Source organism: Mustela putorius, unplaced genomic scaffold (assembly GCF_011764305.1).
Source record: "Mustela putorius furo isolate JIRA1106 unplaced genomic scaffold, ASM1176430v1.1 tig00000578_pilon_pilon_pilon, whole genome shotgun sequence".
Taxonomy (NCBI): domain Eukaryota; kingdom Metazoa; phylum Chordata; class Mammalia; order Carnivora; family Mustelidae; genus Mustela; species Mustela putorius.
Window position 1 is genome coordinate 1,301,507 of NW_025421422.1, and position 20,418 is coordinate 1,321,924.

Below are 20,418 nucleotides of genomic sequence, written 5' to 3' on the forward strand. Positions count from 1 at the left end.
TATGACCGCTGTTAGCTTATCTGTTTCCCACAGGCCTTAGCTCCAACATCACTTCCTTACAGAGGCCCCGGTGGGGGGCCTCCACCCCATCACATGCCCTCTTGCTCCACTCGGCTCACCCTGCCCTGTCCCTTTATACTACTCTGCGGAGCCAGGTGAGGGTGCCTTTACCTGCGTGATTACTTGGGCACCCTCGACTCCTAGCCAGACTGTGGCTCCCTGTGGGCAGGGCCCGCATGTGCCCCGCTCCCCAAAGAGCACAGGGCCAGGCACAGGGAGGCTGCCCAACAGTCGCTCCTACTGAACCAAGGAGTTTTTCGTGACATGAGGGATCCTGTCTGATTTATAGTTTCATTCCAAGTGCCGGAGCGGCCATTTAAGTGCGCTGTGAATCTATAAATAAAGGGAAGAGGGGTTTCAGGGCCCGAGAAAGTGAGGGAGGAAAGAAGAGGGAAGGAAAGTGAAAGAGAATGCAAGGAGGAAGTTGTAGGAGGGAGAGCCGGAGCGGGGACAGAGACCGGGGGCGGGGGAGCAGAAGGGGCACATTGGGAGGAACGCAGAGCGAATGAATGAACGTCCGCCCGCTCGCCCGCGCGCTCCGACTGCGCACTCCACCCCCGGCCCCGCCGGGCAGTGCGTCCCGGGGTCTCCGCCACCGCCGCTCCCTTAAAGCCTTCCCAGCGGCCCCGCGCCGTGCGCGCCGGGGGTCCGAGCCCCGCCCCGCCCCCACGCCAGCCCCGCCCCGCCCGCCGCCCGCGCCCCCTCCTCCAGCCGGCCAGCCGCGCGCGGCATTGTGGGAGTTGTGGTCCGCGCGGCCCCGCGGAGCGCAGAGCGGCGTCGGCACCGGTGGGGGCACCGGCTCGGCTCCAGCTCGGGCTCCCGCGGCGTGGGCTGGGCGGTGGCCCCGCGGCGCGGGCAGGGGGCGTCTGCGCGTCCGCGCCCTCGGGCGGCGGCGTCCCCCCCGGCCCCAGCATCCGCCCCCGCCGCTCGCGCGCCGGCGCGCAGGTAAGCGGCGTCTCCGGGGGGCTGCCGGGCGCGGGGGGTGGGGGGGAAGACGGCGCGGCCGGGCCGCCACCACCCCACCCCCGGGGAGAGGGGGAGGAGGCGGGGGCCGGACGGCTGCAGGCCCGCGGTCCCCACGGCTGGCGGCGGCGCGGCCGCTGGAGATGCTTGGGAACGCCGGCGCCCCCCCTCCCGCGCCCCGCGCCCCGTGCCCCGCATCCCGGCCCGGCCAAGGGGCCCCGCCGCCCGGTACTCGCTGCGTGCAGAGCGCCGCCGCCGGGGCTGTGTTGGCGGCGGGCAGGGCAGCACCCTCCTCGTTAGCCCCTGCCCCATCGCGGTGCCCACCGCGGCGCCCCATGACCCTCCTCCCTGCTCCCTTTCCTTCCCTTCTCTCCCCCTTCCCCCAACCCTGAGCGTCACCCACTTCCCATATTTCTCGTGGTGACCCTCCTCCCCTGTCCCATAAGCTATCACCATAAGCCACCTTCCCCAGTCTTCAGCCGATTGCCCACTTTTCCTGTCAATATGCACTTTTCCGTGGTCCCATCCCCCTCCTCCCCTGACCTCCTGGTGGTCACCATCTGTGTTAACCCATCCGCTGCCCCCACCTTTCCCCCACTCTCCAGAGTGGGCGGATGCTGAAAAAGCTGGCCCAGAAAGTGAGGAAGAGAAGTCTCCAGTTGCCCAAGGGGGAAGGCTGGTTCCAAGACAGTTCCCAGGGTCCTGGGTGGGGAGGGTGACCTGCATCATACCCCTTGCCCTGCTTTGCCCTGCTCTTTGGGGGTACTTCTAGGGCAGCTTGGCCGCACCCTGAGAAAGACCAAAAGCTCTTTAGCACTGAGCAGCTTCTTGGATTGTAAGGTGAACCCCATTAGCCAAGTTAGAGCTGAGTCTGTCCCCCATATGTTCATCGTATCAAAAGGTGTATTTCATTGGACTTGCTGACCAATTGGCCATGCATTCTCCAGGGCTGACTGACCTTTACGATTGGAGTTATTAAAGGGCAGAACTGCAGTGACAGGTCCCGGTCCCTAAGGAGGACAGACATGAAACAGATGCAAATGATGAGATATGTGAAGGAAACCGGACATTACTGTGGTCCCTGAGCCAAGAACCGGAGAGGGGGAGAGAATCCATGCCTTCGTGGATTTCCACTGGCGCCTTCGTGGTTGTCACTGGGTGCCCTGAGTGTTGTATGTTGGAACCAGTACTTATTAAGCTGCCAGTCACCCTGCAAATGTAAACGATTTTTTAGTGTCACATTTCAGCCGTGAGCTTTTAAACCCACCTCTGGGCTCAGGGGCCTGCCAGTGTCTTTTGACTAAAAGGAAGCGGCAGGTAAGAAAAGTCCTAACTTCGGCTCTCCGTGCTGGTTATGAGAACAGGATCTGAAGCTGGGCTCAGGGCATCAGGATCTTTTGCTGCCTTTTGTTTATAGTTCAGGCTAGGGAGCGCTCATGGCTGGTGTTGACTAGAATGAGGCTTCCCCCAGGAGGCTGGTGAGCTCCAGGGGTGTCCAGTGAAGAGATCTGTTCTTCATCCGCCCTGTGTTCCAGGTTTTCATTGTGCTGGAGTTAAGCAATTAGCAGAGCTGATGGGGACTGACACTTAACAGGTGTTTGCTAAATTATCACCATCTCACTTCTCAACGAAGAGAAACCTCTTCTCCTGAGAGACTGAGTTTAAAAGTTCCAATTAGAAGTTGAGCTCAGGGAGGGGGGAAATCCTTTTAGTAAAAGTGCTTGTTTTTCACGCAGATGACAGTTTCACACTGAATTTCAGGAATCCTGGGGTTCTGGTTGGGAGACAGGCTTGCAAACAAAACACGGGGAGAATCATCCCAGATTTTCTTTCCCTTCCCCTTTCAAGGGAACATGTGCCAGTTACGGTATGGCTAGAGAGAACCAGGGGCACCAAATGGTCTGTTTCCATCCAGTGGGGCCCAGATCTGTGAAGAAATTGAGAACGTGTGAGAAAAAAAAAATTGAGCTGCTAGCCTCCCCACTCTTGTATTTTTCCTAGAAACATAAAAACGGCCATGAATATTTAGCATGTGCGTTTTTGACTTGCTAAACATGATAGTCAAATGATTCTTAATTCAACCTAAGCTGGGAAGATGCAGGCAGGCAGTGAATGAGCACCTAAGGTTTCTCTTTCATTTTTATTCTTGCCAGTCTGGGGACAAATAAAAGTCAGCTCAGATACGTGGCAGCGAGAGTGTCCAGAATTTGCTTTTAGGGTCCCTCATCCCAAGATACCTGTCCCCAATGCCCTGGCTTGGTTTTGTTGGCTGACCAACACGGGCTGCCACATGTCTAAGCACATATTAAATTTTCGTTGTGACATCCTAAGTGTTTTATATCTGTTGTCACTTTCCTCCATCCCAGGAGATGAGCATGGCCCAGTCTTAGAGATGAAGGAACCGAGAGGGAAGTGTCCCGCCCACAGTCCAGCCCACCTCCAGTCTGGGTTCTTGGCCTCTCTGCCATCTCGCAAGAATTTTCCAGCCAAATGTAGTCCCCACAGAAAGGAAAGGGGACAGCTTCCCCAGTTTTTCAGTTGCCTTCAGTTCCCAAGAGAGAAGGTAGTACACAAAACGACTTTTGTGAATTACTTGGCCCCTTGCACCGAGGGAATGTATTAGGCTTGTGGGAGATTGTAGATCTGGCTGTTCTGGGAAAAGCAGGCTGGACACAGCATCTCTCAGCTGGGAAACACGGCCAGGCTTTTGTAGACACGGGCACCGTGACTGCCGGGCTCTGATCTTACTTTTAGGTTATTAGGGTAAACGGCGTGCCAGACGCTGGCCCCAACCACTGGCGGGCTACTTGGCAGAGTGCTCCTGTCTGTTCCGGAGACAAGAGACCTGAGAGGGCTTCTGTTTCCATTCTCCCCCATCACTTCCTCTCCTAACCTGCGGGTGAGACCAGGGAGTAGTCTCTGGACTGGCTAGACAGAAAGGCCCAGTGTCAGCTGTGGGGGTGACCCATGACCCAAGAGCCCACCCCTCCTTCCAGCTTGAGTGCATCGCAGCCTTTGTCAGCAGGGCAAGAGAGATTAAGCAAGAATGATGAAGCACCATAAGAGAGAAAGTAAAATGGAGACCGTGTAGTTTTGTGGTTCCTTTGCCATTTTTAGGAATCTTTTATTTATTTTAAGTCATTTCTGTGTTCAACATGGGGCTCGAGCTCTTGACCCCGAGATCGAGGGTTGCACACCCCACTGACTAAGCCAGCCATGTGCCCCTCCTTTGCCAATTTTTTTTTTTTATAAAAGATTTTATTTATTTGTCTGACAGAGGCAGCAAGAGAGGGAACACAAGCAGAGGGAGTGAGAGAGGGAGAAACAGGCCTCCCACTGAGCAGTGAGCCTGATGTGGCCTGGATCCCAGGACCCAGGGATCATGACCTGAGCTGAACCACCCAGGCGCCCCCTTCCTTTGCCATTTTTAAGATGCTTTTGAATCCAGATCTCTCTGTAAAGGTACAGAGACTTAAGGAGAACAAGTATTTATGAAATGCCTACCATGACTAGACATCATCATGCAGCCCTCTGGGGAGTATGTCTCTGCCCTGGCCACATGAACTTGGGTGAGGTATATAACCTCTCAGGACCACAGTTTCCCCACCTGTAAAATGGGGCTGATCACACCCCCTACAAATGACACAGAATAGATGGGCCTTGGGTAATTGTTAGTACTGGTTGCAAATTATGCACCGTTGGCCTCTTGGGAAATTGGGGGGCGGGGGGTGTGGCAAAATGGGGAGAGAACACACAAGATTGAGAAGTGTGTCCCCTACCCACAGGGACCTTCCAGAAGGATCTGTGATTTTACATTTCAGTTGAGGATATATCCAGGTATAAAAATTTATGCTGGTTTACTTTTTTTTTCTCTTGTCAGGTTCGAAAATCGTTTCACGGTGACTGATCCCACTTGCTGGCCTGACCAAAAGCGGCTCCTTCCACCCAGCTTGCAGTGACTTTTTTGCAGGGAGCGGAGTGGTGAGCCCAGATGTGGGTCAATGCCACACTTGGCGGGATCCGAGGAACCGTGATGGCAGCCATGCCTCCCCTGGCCCCAGCCACCCCTTCCCCCTAATGTTAAGCTGCAGGGTGCGGGTGCCCTTGGGACCTCTGAGGACTGACTGTCTGACCTTGCTTCACCCTGCCCCCTGCCCCCAACGTCAGCTCCCCCAAGATGTCGCTTGAGTGGCTGGTGGCCTGGAACTGGTCGCTGGACGGCCTGCGGGACTGCATCGCCACGGGCATCCAGTCGGTACGGGACTGCGACACCACGGCTGTGGTCAGCGTGGCCTGCCTGCTAGTCCTGTTCGTGTGGTACTGTTACCACGTGGGTCGTGAGCCGCCCCGGCCCTACGCAACCGTCAACTCCCTGATGCAGGGCACAGATGCCGCCGGGCTGCAGAACGGCTACGCATACTGCCAGTCACCTGAGTGCGTGCGCTGCGCCCACAACGAGGGCCTCAACCAGAAGCTCTACTATAACCTGCAGGAGTACGCCAAGCGCTACTCCTGGTCCGGCATGGGCCGCATCCACAAGGGTATCCGCGAGCAGGGCCGCTACCTCAGCAGCCGGCCCTCCATCCAGAAGCCCGAGGTCTTCTTCCTGCCCGATCTTCCCACCACACCCTACTTCCCACGGGACGCCCAGAAGCATGACGTGGAGCTGCTGGAGCGCAACTTCCAGACCATCCTGTGCGAGTTTGAGACCCTGTACAAAGCCTTCTCAAACTGCAGCCTCCCGCAAGGATGGAAAATGAACAGCACTCCCAGCGGGGAGTGGGTCACCTTTTACTTGGTCAATCAGGGGGTTTGTGTTCCCAGGAACTGCAGGAAGTGCCCACGGACGTACCGCTTGCTTGGAAGCCTTCGGACCTGTATTGGGAACAATGTTTTTGGGAACGCGTGCATCTCCGTGCTGAGCCCGGGGACTGTGATCACGGAGCACTATGGCCCCACCAACATCCGCATCCGGTGCCACTTAGGTAGGTCGTGGGGGCGGGGGCTCAGGGCACAGCCTGCCCGACACAGCCACCCTGGGCCACCAGAATCATGCCTGTCTGCACTCCACAGGGCACATCTGTCAAAGGTCGATGCATTATGTGCAGAGTTTTGACCGCAGAGATTGAGTCAGAAAAGGAACTTGCGAGCAGTAGGATCTGACAGAAGGTCTGTCCAGGGGAGCTCTCTGCAGTGGTGGGAATGGCCTCTATCTGCACCATCCCAGTACAGTAGCCACTAGTACCATGTGACCGCTGAGCGCTTGAAACGCAGCTGGTGCCGGCAGGGGACAGAGTTCTGTCTACACTTAGCGAGGCACCCGTGGCTGTGGCTACCATATCAGGCAGCACAGCTCAAGAGCCCAGAGGCTGTTGTAACCGTCACAGGTTCATCCTGATGCCTGGGCTGCTACACAACATGCCCTCGTGCCTCCCAAGTCGATGGGGCATGCGTGCGTGGTGTTAGTGCCGAGTTCATTCAGGTTTGAGGGCAGTTGGTACCATGCGCGACAGTGGCCCTAAGAATGGGGTTGAAGTCAGCTTGGCTGTGTTTGCGTCCTGGCCCCAGAGGCTGCTGGCTGTGTCAGCTGCGGCAAGTCACTTTGCCTCCCTGCACCTCCATGTCCTCACATAGAGAGAAGAGGTCAAGAGCTCCTTCCCATGGAGGTACTTGGAGGGTCCGCTGAGAACACGTGTCATGAAGCGTTTATGTGCACGGAGCCGGACATGCAGTGCTTACTCACCCGTGAGGGGGACTTTGCCACAGCTCAGCACACAGGGATGTTCGCTCCCCCGAATGCCTTGTGCCTAGTGACTCATGATAATGGGTTGGTACCCCCAGTTAGCATCCCAGACTGGGGGGCACGCCCAGAGCCCGGGTAAGGTCGGCTTCAGGAAATTCTCAGCACTAGCTGCCTTGGCTTCGGAACAGAGGATGAAAAAGCCCACGTGGAGGAGTCCCAGTCAGGGCTGGAGCGGGGGGCCTCATACTGTTCTATAGACAAACCATAGGGCAGCCTCCTGGGCTCTCCAGCCCCGCTTTCCCCAGAGCCCTCTGCTTCCCCTGCCCCATGCAGGGAGCCTGAGCAGAATGGGACGTGGACAGAGGGCTTTGCCACTTTGAAAGACAGCTAGATTCAAGCAGTTGATACTGTGAGTGTTTACAGAGCAGAGGCAGGACAGGGCAGAGGTGCCAGAAGAGGGAGCCTGGCTCCGTGGTCAGCTCTGGGACTCTGGGCAAGGAACGGAGTCTCTGCGTGCCTCAGTTTCCTCATCTGTAAAATGGGAAGTAGTGCTTACTTCAGGACCACTGACAGGGTTAAATAAAGTATTTTCTGTGGCTGCTTGGCCGGGAGAGAGGTGGTAGCTAGTCCCCTGGAATGAAACCTGTGCTGGGCAGTCTAAGAAAGGATCCCTAAAACCTGGGCCCTCAGGAAACAGTGGGAAACCATCAGGCTTCGGAAGCAAGCACCCCCGGACTCAGCTCTGTCGGCCCCAGCTGCCGAGTGATCTTGGCTGGGACCCCGAAACTCTGAGCCTCGCACAAGGGTGACAGTTTATGCCTGGGGACTCTCTGGAGGATGAGAAGACACATGTGGAGACTATGGGCAGGTAAAGGGCAGTCAGGCAAAGGGCACTCTGATTAATCAAGGGGGCAAGGTGGCCATCTCAGTGGTCTCAGTAAGGTCGCCATGCAGGACTCCAGGGCACACTCAGATCTCACACTCCATCCTGCTAGGATGCCTTCCCCCTGAGCTCCAGACGTGGCTGAGGGCTCAGGGGGAAGGGGGGCCGAGGTCAGACAGGTTGGGTGGGAGCGAGCCATGCAGGAGCCCCCCCATGCCCAGCTTTGAGATGGAGACTGGGGCAATGGGGAACAGTACTGTGCTTTCTTCAAAGGTTTTCTCTGGCTGTTTTTCAAAAGCTTCAGAGTGAACCCGCAGGAAGGGCGCCTGTGGACTGAGGTAGAATTCCAGGCAGGTGTGTTCAGTGGCAAGGGCAGCAGGGTGGGGGGCAGAAGAGCAAGGCTTTGCCTTCTGTGCACAAATGCCTGTTGTGCACCTGCGTGGTGCGTGTGTGAGTGTAAACCACACCCCCACAGGCCCTCCGTACGACCTGTCGTTCCCTTCTCAACCGTACTAGTTCTTGCCACCAGAAAAACTGGGCCATGTCATGTTCTCCTGGAAGGAGTCCCACTGGACTGTGGCCGCTTCCCTGAGGCCGGGGCAAGCTCCCTGGTTAGATTTGCTCAGCATTTCCTTCTTTCCACGGTCATGCACACGTTTGAATCCACCACGGAATGAAACAAAGGTGGGTTCGATCCCTGCGACCTTGGGTATTGCCAGAGAGGGAGCGAACCTGGTACGTCCCTGGTGACCACGCCTTGGCCAGAATACCTGGCTGGAGTGCAGGAGACACCCTCTATTTCTGAGCCCTGCTCTGGAACTGCCAGCCTTTGTCCCCTTTGGCTGCCTGCCCTCTGAGCTGTGACTCGTGGAGCTGACCCCACAGACCCCTGAAAGCCCGGCCACGGCTGTGCATTCCCCCCAGTCCATTCATTCGCCAAAGACCTCTCTGAGCTAGCTCTAGGGGTGGCGTCCCTTGGTCTGGACCCCACGTAGCGCCGTGGGACAGCTCTGCCTGTGGGGCTGGGACGTCCTGACCACACGGCCACAGACCTCCAGCAAGTGACCTCTGACGTTCACGAGGCACGTTGACTGGGGAGGGAGATGCCCTTCTACACGGCCAACCCTCAGGAAAGGGCAGATGAAAATGCAGGAGCATATTCAGCAAATTCTTGCTCAAGAAGCACAGTTAGACTCTCATTGCCTTTTCACGTGCGTGGTGTTGGATTTCTGGGCCGACTAGCTGGGTGGAATTGGCAGATCAGCTTGTGTTTGCCTTGCTCCCCGGAGTGCCAGCCTCCAGTGTCCTGAAGTCGGGGGAGGGGACGCTGAGCCCTTTTTGCAGCCTTGACCTGCCTCGTTGGATGGTCGGTAGGGACAAAGAGCAAGCCCTCAGCCAGAGCACGTGGGGTCTAGCTCCATCCCCAAGAGCCCCCTGATCACTCTCTCTGGGACAGTATTGATCATCTCTGCCAACCAAGCTGGTTTGGGGGCAGTAGGCAGGAATGGGGTGGGGGGCACTGGAAGGCCAGGGCATGATGAAGGGGAAGGCAGAAGAAAGTAAGCAGGGGGCTGTCAAGCCAGCAGGCCAGACCATTTTTCTGCTGTGCTGTGGTGCATGGTGATGAATCATTTAGTGGCCCAGAGAAAGGAGAGCTGCTTTCTGAAGCCCTGGGGTGGAGGGTCCCTGCAGAGAACCGCAAAGTCCTAATGGCCTCGTCCAGTCAGTGAGGGTTCTCTCCTCCGGGCCGGTCACAGCCCTAAACCCCACCGCCCTCCCCAGCAGTTGTTACCAGTAGCGGGAGATGGGAGATGATGATTCCAGAGTTGGAATGGCCCTTCTCGCCTGATTCAGTGAGATTGACAGTGGAAGCCTTTGCTACAAGAATGGACAAGCACTTTAGTGCCACCACTGCTGAAATACTGTCCAGTGTCATTAGAGCCCATTCTGTGGTTTGGATTTAAACCTCATGTCCCCACCAGGACTGAATAGCAGACTTCTGGCAGGTCACGTCATTTCTCTGAATCTCAGCAGCTCCGTCCAGAGAGGGGCTGAAGGGATGTCTGAAAAGTGCTGGTTTAGCCCAGACTTGCACTCAGGCAGTTTGTATGTTCCCCGTGGCAAGGACAGTGGCCATATAGCCCCTCAGGTAAGCACGCTGCTGTTCCGCCTTTATAGGCTCAGAGAGGTGAAGTGACTTGCGCAGAGTCCCGCGGCAGTGAAGGGTCAGAGCTGGCCCTCGAACCCCAAGTCTTCTGTTCTTGCCGCTCCTCCGTGTGGCCTCTGTGACTTCCTCCTGCACACGTGCTTCCGGTTCAAGGGGCGTATTAAAATGCTTTGTTAGCGAGAACTCTCTTTTATGTTCATCCTAAGGAGTCAGCTGGGGTGTGTGGTGGGCAGGGCCGACTGGTCCTGCCTCACGGTTGTGCCCGTAGTCCCCAAAGACGAACAAGACCACCACGATCACATCCCCTCTGGCAGGACCCTGCTTCCTCCTGATGCATCCTTCCTGAGAGCTGTGGGGCCCATCCAGCCCCTCGGGACTCTGTTCCACGGCTGTGGTGGTGCCTTCATTTCCAGACGTCCAGGCAGTGACAGGGCCCGGGCGTTTCCTCGGATCCTAGGGTGGGAGGCGGGGACGTGAAAGTGGGCCCACAGCGTTTCAGCTAGGCCCGCTCCCTGCGGTTATGCACCCCTGCTTGGCACCTCATGTGCTCGCCATTGTGAATGTATAGAGGCTTACAAAGATGTGGGCCTCTTTCCCCATGGAGCTCAGGCATGGCCTTAGGGGTGACCTTCAGTGTCACAGAGGGCGACCAGAGGAGCTTAGACTAAGAACATGCCATCCTCAGGCCCCGACATGGATTTAAAGCTTGGAACCCAAAGAGGAGGGCCTGGTTTCATCTTAACCAAAAGAGTCCTAGAGATTGGGGTCTAATAAACACAGTTTACTGAGCCAGGCGGGTTATAAACCTGGTCTTCCTCAATAAATGGGGGTTGGGGGAATAGGAGGTCCCACAGATGGGCTTCAGGGGTCTCAAAAGTGCAGCACAAGACTTGACAGAGTGACCCATGACCCAGAACAGATGAAGCCAATGGAGGAATGTGGGTTTTCCAGGGAGCTCGGTGACGGTTAGGGTCCACAGCCTGTATTTCCTCTGCCAAAGCACCTCCCACCCCAGACAGGGCTCTGAGGGTGAGGCAGAAGGCCAGGACACTTCAGAAGTTGACAATTTGTACCAAAACAGCCCATCCCCCCATCCCACCTGCCTTCATTCTCTTTTCTCTGCTTTTCCCTCAAAGGTCTCAAAACCCCAAGTGGCTGTGAACTGGTGGTCGGGGGGGAGCCCCAGTGTTGGGCAGAAGGACGCTGCCTGCTCTTCGATGACTCTTTCCTGCACACTGCATTCCATGAAGGTGAGCGGCTGCCTTTCTCTTTTCTTTAAGTTATAGGCTGTATTTCTCAGCCCAGTTAGGTTTCCAGAAAAACTGAGCACAGTATATAGCCCCCCCCCCATTGCCCCTTCCATTACCATCTTACTTTAGTGTGGTACATTTGTTGCAAGCGACACATAGAGTGACAGGTTATTATTAATTGAACTCCAGTCTCCTTTGGGTTCACTCTTGTTGCTGTGTGTTCTGTGGGTTTTGACAAATGCGCAGGGACACGGATCCACCCTGACAGGATCATACGGGAACGGTTCCACCGGCCAAAAAGTCCTCTGTGCTCCAGCTAGCCCTCACTCACTCCTTCCGTCCTCTGCCCCTCTCCTTTCACACGCTCCACCCAGAACCTCAGGAAACCGTGCTAACATTCCTGTTCCGAGAGGAGGCGATCTTCCAGTGCAAGCCAAGGGACAGGATGGGCCCTGCCCGGAAGCTCACTGTGGGGGTCCAGCACTGCATGGGTCCTGGCTCTGGAACGGTTTGAACCTCTCTTCTCTCGTACCCCCTCCCAGGTTCAACAGAGGATGGCCCACGGGTGGTTTTCATGGTGGATTTGTGGCACCCCAATGTGGCAGCAGCCGAACGTCAGGCTCTGGATTTCATCTTTGCTCCGGGTCGATGAGAACGTTTTCCGTGCTGGAGTCGGCGACAATGGCCGCGGGTCAGCCCGGGCAGACTGGGGTACGGTTGAGCCCCAACCCGTGCTGTGAATCCACGCTCTGAGTCCTGCCTCACCAGAAAGTTCTTATTTGGGGTTTTGAGATCACGTGGGCTCCCTCTTTCCTTTGGTTATTGTAAATGGAAAATTTTCAGCTTGTATCGCCTTAGATTTTTCTTTTTTTCCTTTCAGTCATTTGCTTCTGAGATTCCTTTCTGCCTAATAGCGTGTTACTTTGCTCTGTGACTGGGGGCTCTGTGCCTTCGGTGTGACTGTTGTCTGTGCCGTGTCACGTACCTGGTTTTTTCAGTGCTCTGGAATAGAGTAACCAAGTGGTTATCTGTCTGAATGTAATCACGTAAAAACTCCTTGTGGTCATCTGAAAAGAAAAATGAACAAAACAAAACAAAAACTGCAAACCAGTGTTAGAGACCTTGGCCTCTGTTGCCGTCACGGTCACACAGGGGACCCTTCAGCCACCTGGGGCAGGGGGACAGTCTGCAGTTCCCACACCTGGCTGGCTTCACGGGCAGGGCGGGCCTAGTCGGGGCGGCATGCACGGCTGGGCCTGAACAGACTTGTCACCGTCGCTCCCCTCACTCCCAAACCCCTTCAGGTCCCCGACAGCGGGGAGCATCTGGCTGGTGGGACTGGAGGCTCCTGTGTAAACACGGCTTTCCTTCCAAGCTGAGGCTGGTGTCCTCAAGAGCCAAGTCAGAGCTCCCACGGATCAGCTGCCGAATGTGTGATCCGCTTACCTCACTGCCCACAGGAGCCCTCCTGCCAAATGGGGCCAGGAAAACTCCCCGCGCAGCCGCTTCAAGTCCGCGGCGATGAACGTTCAGACCAGCCATTTGGCTGATAGGGGCTATGGCAGCGTGAGACTGTGTGCTCCTCCAGTGACATTCCAGCAGCACCTTCCTCTCGCAAAACTGGAATTGTCGATCTGACCAAAAACGTGTCTGTTTTGCTTTGGAGTTCTGTTGCCTATGATTTTCCATGTATTTGTCTGTACATAAGTGTTCCAAGTGCTGGACTCTGAGACAGTGGAGGGGTCGGCCCCATTTCTTCGTCTCTGTGCAGGGGCGCATGCCGGGTGACGATGACCTAAGCCAGGGGGTGTGAGCGGGGCCTTTGTGGAGACCTACGAACCCAAAAGACCCACAGCGGTGGAGCTGGCTTTTTGGTTTCCTGTGAAGGATATGGCCAGCTGGGGGCACAAATTCTAGAAACATTCTCCTGTGACCCGAGGTGTGCAAGAGTAGCCTTCAGCTGTCCTAGAGATGCCTTTTTCGAATCATGTATCATGGGCAGTGTTTAATGTATACAGTGGGCGGTGTACAGCTGGTCACCCGTACAGGTCCAGGGTTCTCTCGGAACAGAACCAGCAGCTTCCGGGAGTAATGGCCGTCAGACATGACCCTGGGCCGAGATGCCCTAGGCAGTGACTGGCAAGGGAGCAAAGAAAACCTGTTTCCATTGGAGTCAATGGATCTTTTTCAGTGAGTGGAATGCCGGACAGGGCAGCAGTTTCCAACATACGTGAAATCTTTCTACTCATTAAGTATCTTGTCAAAGAATCACCAAGGTGCATGATTTCTATACATACTGACTGCTCTCTGTTTACAAAGTCCACAGCCCACACGGGTAACCGGCCACCGGAGCTCATGTGCCGAGATAAATAAAGGACCTTGCTGAAAACCAGAGTGAACTGTGAAAGTGGTCTGTTGGGGAAAAGAGGGCACTTGGCAGGAGTCACTAGGAGTTTGGATCACGTCGCAGAGATGGGTGGGGCCCCACAGGCACCACTGTCTATGGTGAGTGAGACAAAAACGCAGCTCTCCAGTGATGGGTGTGGGCTAACAGGAGCAGATCCATGGAACGTTAAGGAGCTCTAAGTGGCACTCGAGGCAGAGAACAAGGACCGTGGCTTCAGGAAAGGTAGGGGTTGGGGGGTACTCAGGACTCCGTGCCAGGAGCTGGCTTCTGCCCAACCTTGGGCAAGTCACGGAGCCTCTGGGAGCATCGCTGTGCTCCGCTGCAGATATGGCCTCATCCCTACAGGAGCAGTGAGGTCCCCTTTCTGCCATAGTGGTTCTGAACAGGTGCAGGGGGACAGGTGAGAGGCAGGACAGGTAAGAAAGAGGCAGATCAACACCTCTGATCAGTGGTGGAGGTGGCCTGGGGAGCCAGTGGCCCCTTCCCGCCGCCTCAGTACAGGGGAATTCCGAAGCAAGTCCCTTAGTTGACATTTTTCCTTTTAAAAAGAGGTAGGTGATGCGGGTGGCCTGGGGCTCGGGGAGCAGCCAGGCTGCCTGGTGTTTTCCCAGCAAGCTTGCTTCCAGCTACAGTCCTGGCTGGGCTCTCTCAACAAGCAGAAGGGAGGAGCACCACTTGCCCGGGGCTGAGATGTTTCTCGCTCTCCTGAAGTGTGCATTGCCAACTAGGCAATTGCTAAAATAATTTACGCGTTACAGCTAAGGGTGCTCAAGGTGAAAAAGGGGAGCCAGCGTGCCCGCCCAGCTTCAGATGAGAAGCCCTGCTTCCACCTGACACAGCCCAAACCACCTTCAAGCCCAGACCTCACAAGGTCACGTCCCAGGGCTCCCAGGCACCTGCTCCTTATCCCTACCCCCTACCACTGCACTCACCCAGATTGTCTGGATTCCAGGTTACACTTGTAATGTTGAATGGCCTACGGTGTATAGCTACGTATAGCCAGGGAGGGGAAAGGTGATCTAATCCACTGGTTCTTGACTTTGCAAAATACAATCACCTGGGGTATTCTGAGAAATAGTGATGCCCACATCCCCCCCACCCCCGCCCCAAAGCATCTCATTTCTTTGTTCTAGGGGTGGGACCCGGATCTCCATATTTGTTTTAATTCGTTTCCTGCCCTGATTTTAATGGAAACAAGAGTCAATGCCCATTAAGAATGACAAGGCCTTTGAAACCAGCCAGCTCCAGGTTAAAGTCTGGACAGTGTTCCTGTGTGACACCCAGGCCACTTCTAACCTGGGTCTCTAGTGAACAACCACTATTTGTAACATTCTCCGACAGTACCCTGCTGAGCCCCTTGCAAGATGTAGCATCCCCATTCTTAGTTCTTGGGTTTCTTGGGTCTGGTCTGCCCCAACTGCAGGGCTGGGTTCACCATCCAGACCTGACCAATCAGAGCCTTCCAAACTCTTCGGCACTCGGGAATTAGGTCAGGGCTGCTGACAGGATCCTGTCCTTTGGCTAAGATCGCTGAGAAAAAAAAGTTACTTTTCATGCAGTAGAGGTGGGGATCTAAGAAAATCTGACAGTGAAATCCACAGAGGAAAGCAGGTGCCACCGTGTGGAGGTCACCAGAGTCCCTAATCTAGCTTTGCCTGGAACCAGCGCTACCACCGGACTTACCACTTCCACAAGCCAATAAACTCCCTTTTTATTCTGAAGCCAAATTTGAGCTGCAGTTGCTGTCCTTCCCACCAAAAAGTCCTGACCCACTCGGTGAGGTTCATCTATAAAATGGGCCAAATGCCCACCTTCACAGGCTTAAAGTGGGCTTTGAGTAAGGTAACAGTATGTCACAATCTGGGTGGATAGGAAGTGCTCCATACATATTTTTAAAATGTTAAGTAATCAAAGCAAAGGCTCAGTACAAAATGCTATTTGTGAGGACCATCGGGCCCTGCTGCCAGCAACTTCCCCCTAAGATACACCTCCCTGCTAAATCTTGCTAACCAGATGTAAACACAGGGGACAGGACAGAATAAGGCCATATATTTTCAGGCTGCTGACAGATGGCAGTGGAAATACTCAAGCAGATTGTAACATTAGGTGGCAGGCAGCAACACACACAGAGATGGATTTACTTTCTGCCTCCTTCCCAGGCACACACGTCAGTCCTAACTTCTGATCACCTACCCTTCCCCACATTTCCCCATGTCTGATGCATTAGACACCCCAAACCCAAGGTGAGAGTGCTTTCTCCCCTGGGTACAGAGAACTCTGTGCACTCTAGAAAATTCTTCTGCCTATATTAGTATCCCATGAGTCCTTGGGGCCCACACTGGGGGAAGCAGAGACAGTTGTGTGCATGTAACGCAGAAAAAGTTAGCTCATGGCAACAGTCCCTGTGGCCAAAGCCACGTGGCCAGCTGGAGGCCAGGCTGGAATGAGAGGCCAGGCCCCAAGCACGCTGTCTGGCAGCTTCTTGACCTCCAGTCACACGTTCAGACCTCCATGGCTGGCACAGGGACCTCTTGGAGAGGCCATTTGTCCTCTTGGGACATTCATCGAACCCCACGTTCTGGGAGCCCCCACAATACGCCATGCCTTTACATAATTACCTTTTCCTCTCCATGTCAGAGAAGACACCCAAGTTCCAAGAAGTCAAGTCCCTGAGCCCCAGCAAGTCAGAGAGATGTGATCTGAGCCCAGGGCCCACAGAAGCCCCTGAGGGCTGGTTGGAGGGAAGACATACACAGTGCCTTTTCGCCTGTGCATGGGAGGTGGGGCTGCTTGTCTCCCCCTCCCCCCTGCCTAGGGGGCCTCATGGGGTTTCAACGTCCAGGCCTCCAGCCCTGCCCCGGGGCACTCTGCTTGGAACACGTGCGTGCAGGCTTGCGCGTGCACACACACACGGGCACTCAGGGAGTGGCCTCTGGGCTCTAACACGATTCGTGAGCACTGTGGATTTTATTCCCAGAAGGATAGCCAATTTACTTGTTAAAGGTAAACGGAGAGGAAGCGTCCTTTTTCAGTCTCACAAAGCCCTGAGAACCTTTACCTGAAGCTTCCCAGATTCAACAAACACCTTGAGAAAAGATCCAGAGTATCTTTTTTCTCCTGCAACCAGCTGACAAGTGTTGATTGTACACCCTGTCCTCCCCAGTCTCCTCACGATGGCCCAGGGGTTGGGGGGGACAGGGACTCCCCCTCCCATCACCCTGCTTCTCATCTGTTCAAGAGCCAGTGACCTTTCTCATGAGAGTCCGATCCAGTCACTCCCCTGCTTCAAAGCTCTCCTCTGCCCAGGATAAATTCCCAGCACCCCTGTAAGCATGCAGAGCTTCTTGGTGGGGGTGGCGGAGGTGGTGGGGCCCCATCTGTGCTCTGTGGCACCGCACTGTCCAGACACCAGGGGCTTGGAATTGCCAGGACACACAAATCACTTGCAAGGCGAGCGTGTTGGTCTCCTGAGGGTGCTATCCCGAGGCCAGAATCCGTCCCTCACTTCCTTAGGCATCTGGTGGCCCTGGCTTGTGGCTGTGTCACTCATCTCTACCTCCACGTCACCTCCTCTCAACAGGAGTCATTTTCCTCTGCCTCTCCGTTAAGCAGGCTTGTGATGGCACTGGGGTATTCCAGAATATTCTCTGCATCTCCAGATTTTTTTTTTTTTTAAGATTTTATTCATTTATCAGAGAGAGAGTGAGAGAGAGAGTACAGAGGGTAGAGGTCAGAGGCAGAAGTAGACTCCCCGCTGAGCAGAGAGCCTGATGTGGGTCTTGATCCCAGGACTCCAGGATCATGATGTGAGCCAAAGGCAGCCACTCAACCAACTGAGCTACCCAGGCACCCCATGCACCTCCAGATTCTTAATCACACCAGCAGGATCTTTAGCTTCTGAGGTAATACAGCAGCCAGGAATGAGGAGGTGGTACTTTTGGGGGCCCCCCACTCACTGCAGGGTGGGGTGTTAGGAAAGTGGTATTGGTGGGGGTGTGAAGGGCATGTCAGCCACTTCGGAGAGGACCACCATGGGATTAACACTTGAGAGAGTGTGAGCGGCCGCCAGGCTCCACATGCTACTGCTGTCAATGTGACAAGACCCAGAGAGCCTGGATGCTCCTCTCCAGCCTCCCTAGGCAGCTTGATTAGGCTCAAAGCACCATCCCACCGCCCTGCCCAGGGACCAGAGGCCCTTTCCCAGAAGCAGTCTGAATGCCACTATTAATCACACCAGGGGAACTTGATCCTGAAGCCAGCATGGACTGACCCAAAACAGAACTTTCCCCTCCTCCCCATCCCATGTTCCCTGCTGGCATGAGGCTGTTTTCCGGGGGAATGGGGGCACTCTGGTGTCACCTGTAAACCAAGGCAGGGAAGGGTCTGTCCTGCAAATGCCACCTCCCTGGGGGCACATCAGCCCGGGGTATGGGGCCCACTCTAGCAGGAGGGTCCCTGCTCTGGGGAGCCCAGACTCCAGATGCTAATTTTCAGAGTATGGGCCTGGGACTGTCAGGAAATGATGTCCTCACAGCCACCAGAACCTCTGCAGTACTGAACAGGAAGACAGAGGGTTGAGCAGTGTGCTTCCAGCGGCCTCTGGGCCCTGGTCAGTGTCAAGGCTGCCACTGAGGTCATGGAGCTGAGCTCCACGGCAGAAAGTAAACGGGACCAGAGAAGCAGAGGGAAGTGGTGTGCCTGTGCCTGTTTATGGACTCCAGCTTTTCTGAATTAATCCGGGTTGATGAGACCGGTTTGGGGGGTGCTTTTCCATACACAAGGAATAGGACTTGTAAAGTCCCATCTTGGTGGAGAGCAGAAGGTTCACAGCACAAATGAATGTATGCAGCTGTCTTCTCTGCTCTGGTGCTGGGGGACACTGACTGAGGGCAAGTTGGAGCCAGAGGGCAATGTGCCGAAGCCGCCCAGGGAGAGCCCAGAGCTGGGCTGATGATAGGGAGGTGTTCAAGGCTTCGGGAACAGTGGAAATGCACACCAGGGGAGGCCACTCTCCAAGTGACCCCCCAGCTCTTGGACATGTAACCTAGGACTGAGGAAATCTGCGTCCAGAGGGACGGTCTCAGCTTCCCCCACACTGCCGCTCATCCCCCAGCTCCACCTGCGTTTCCGCAAACTCCAGCGGAAAGCTTTGTGGGTTTTCATGCACCTCACTGTGGGCCTCCCCAAGAAGCAAGCTGGGGTGGGGCCGGGAAGACTGGGGGCTTGGGGCCATTTGGTTGTTTACTTTCAGAGAAGGGCGACCTGCATGGAGGCACCTGCGAGGCTGGAATAAGAAGAGAGGCCAGGGCAGTGCCCAGAGGAGAGGAAGGGGGGAACCAAGCTGGCCATTAATGTCAGGCTCGGGAAGCTGTAGGAAGAAAGCGGAGGGAGCACTCAGAGTATCTTGCTGTTGTCCAGTCCTGCTCTCTCCAGTGGGAAAGGAGTAGCTGGGATCCGAGCCTGCAGCTTCGTCTAGCATTTGGCTCAAGGGTCCCCTGTGTCAAAGTTGTAAGGAACCTAGTTTGGTGGATGGGATATTCACACGCAAGTGTCTTAATGAGCGCTTACTGTGTAACAAATGACCCCCAAACGGTGGCTCAGAACCACACGCATTGATTATGTCACATAATGGGAATTCAGAAGCAACTTGATTTGACAGTCCTGGTTCAGGTTGTCATAAGGCTGCACTCATCTGAAGGCTTGACCAGGGCTGGAGGAAGAAGGCTCCCTCGCATGCCTGTGGGTGGGAGACCCTCACCACGAGGGCCTCTCCACAGGCTACCTGAATGTCAGATTCCCCCAAAGGAGACGAACCAAGAGAGAGATGGAAGCTGCCACGTGTTGTGTAACTTGCTCCCAGGAGTCATACTGTTGTTTTTACCACGTTCTGTTTGTTAGAAGCAAATCATTAAGTATAGGCCCTGCTCAAGGGAGAAGGTAGGTCCCTAATTTGTTGTAAAGAATTTGTGCTCATTATTTTGAACTAACCATTGCATGTGGGTCTTCACATTCTGCTGTGAATGCTGTCTGATCTCTGGCTCTAGAGTGATTTTTTAAGACTTAACTTTGGGGTCAGATCTAAAGAGGAAGCATGTGTCTGCCTAGAATATGGATTCTCAGAAATTAAAGCATTTTGTGTTGAGTGTTTTTAGGCTCAATGGCAGCTCTGAGAAAGTAGATGGAGAAAGAGGGTTCCAAAAGCACACCCAGGAAGATTAAGGTCTGCAGATGGCATGACATCTAGGAAAGGCCCCAGTGACAGCCCAGTGATTTTCTCCTGAAATGGATCAGGTTGGGAAAAGTCCTTGAACTCAGGCCATTAGCTAAGCTGGGAGCAGGCAGATGAAAATGGGTTCTGGGCTCCAAATTCTGTCTCCATTTCAACACAGAACAGGTTGTAATATCCCTGAGCTCAAATCTGGGAACTTCAGAATTCTGGAGCCCCAGTTAGCAAAAGGAAGAGTTTGGCTGCTTAAAAATAACCCCACAACAGAAAAGGGCCATGTTTTGTGTCAGTCCGTCGTGGGAAGGTTCCCTGAAGAGGTAACACAGAGGCCTGCGCTGAATTTTTTCTTGGGAGAATTTAGCAGAGCAGTAGGAGAGTAAACATTTACCCTAGCTTGGGGTGTGCTCTCCTCCATCTGGGAAGATGACCCTTAACTTAGGCCAGCCAGTGCGGGAGGGACCCCAGGGAGGAAAATTAACTAGGCGTGGTGTGCTGGGCCAGCCACGCTGAAGCCGGGTCAGTGGCCGCAACCTGTCTTCCTTGCGGACATACCCATGTACCAGTCTGAAGTGTATCCCCCCTCACCTGCCCACACTGGCACGGCACCGAGAAAGATGTCTGTACCAAATACACACACACACACACACACACACTCATAAAATATGTTAACCTTTATCTTAACTTTGTCACTGGAGATGTTAGCATTACTCAACCCAACA

General features: G+C 54.9%; 1 protein-coding gene across 2 annotated transcripts; it reads left to right on the top strand.

Annotated features, from left to right (window-relative positions):
- Nucleotides 1-801: 801 nt before the first annotated feature.
- On the top strand, nucleotides 802-13,460 carry ASPHD2 (aspartate beta-hydroxylase domain containing 2). Of its 2 annotated transcripts, none has more exons than XM_045081491.1 (4): nucleotides 802-1,005; nucleotides 4,904-6,008; nucleotides 10,953-11,066; nucleotides 11,609-13,460. In XM_045081491.1, exons 2-4 carry the CDS (start codon nucleotides 5,201-5,203, stop codon nucleotides 11,716-11,718), a joined length of 1,032 nt encoding a protein of 343 aa, XP_044937426.1. In that variant the 5' UTR covers nucleotides 802-1,005; nucleotides 4,904-5,200; the 3' UTR covers nucleotides 11,719-13,460. The 2 variants fall into 2 exon arrangements, with proteins under 2 accessions (XP_044937426.1, XP_012918997.1); XM_013063543.2 differs by lacking the exon at nucleotides 802-1,005 and adding an exon at nucleotides 3,369-3,586.
- Nucleotides 13,461-20,418: the final 6,958 nt, after the last annotated feature.

Bases quoted from the DNA above. Each gene is read 5' to 3' on its own strand.
- ASPHD2 (XM_045081491.1), top strand. From the start codon at position 5,201: ATGTCGCTTGAGTGGCTGGTGGCCTGGAACTGGTCGCTGGACGGCCTG. The intron at 6,009-10,952 runs GTAGGTCGTGGG...TTTCCCTCAAAG, and splicing joins CCGCATCCGGTGCCACTTAG to GTCTCAAAACCCCAAGTGGC. The intron at 11,067-11,608 runs GTGAGCGGCTGC...ACCCCCTCCCAG, and splicing joins GCACACTGCATTCCATGAAG to GTTCAACAGAGGATGGCCCA.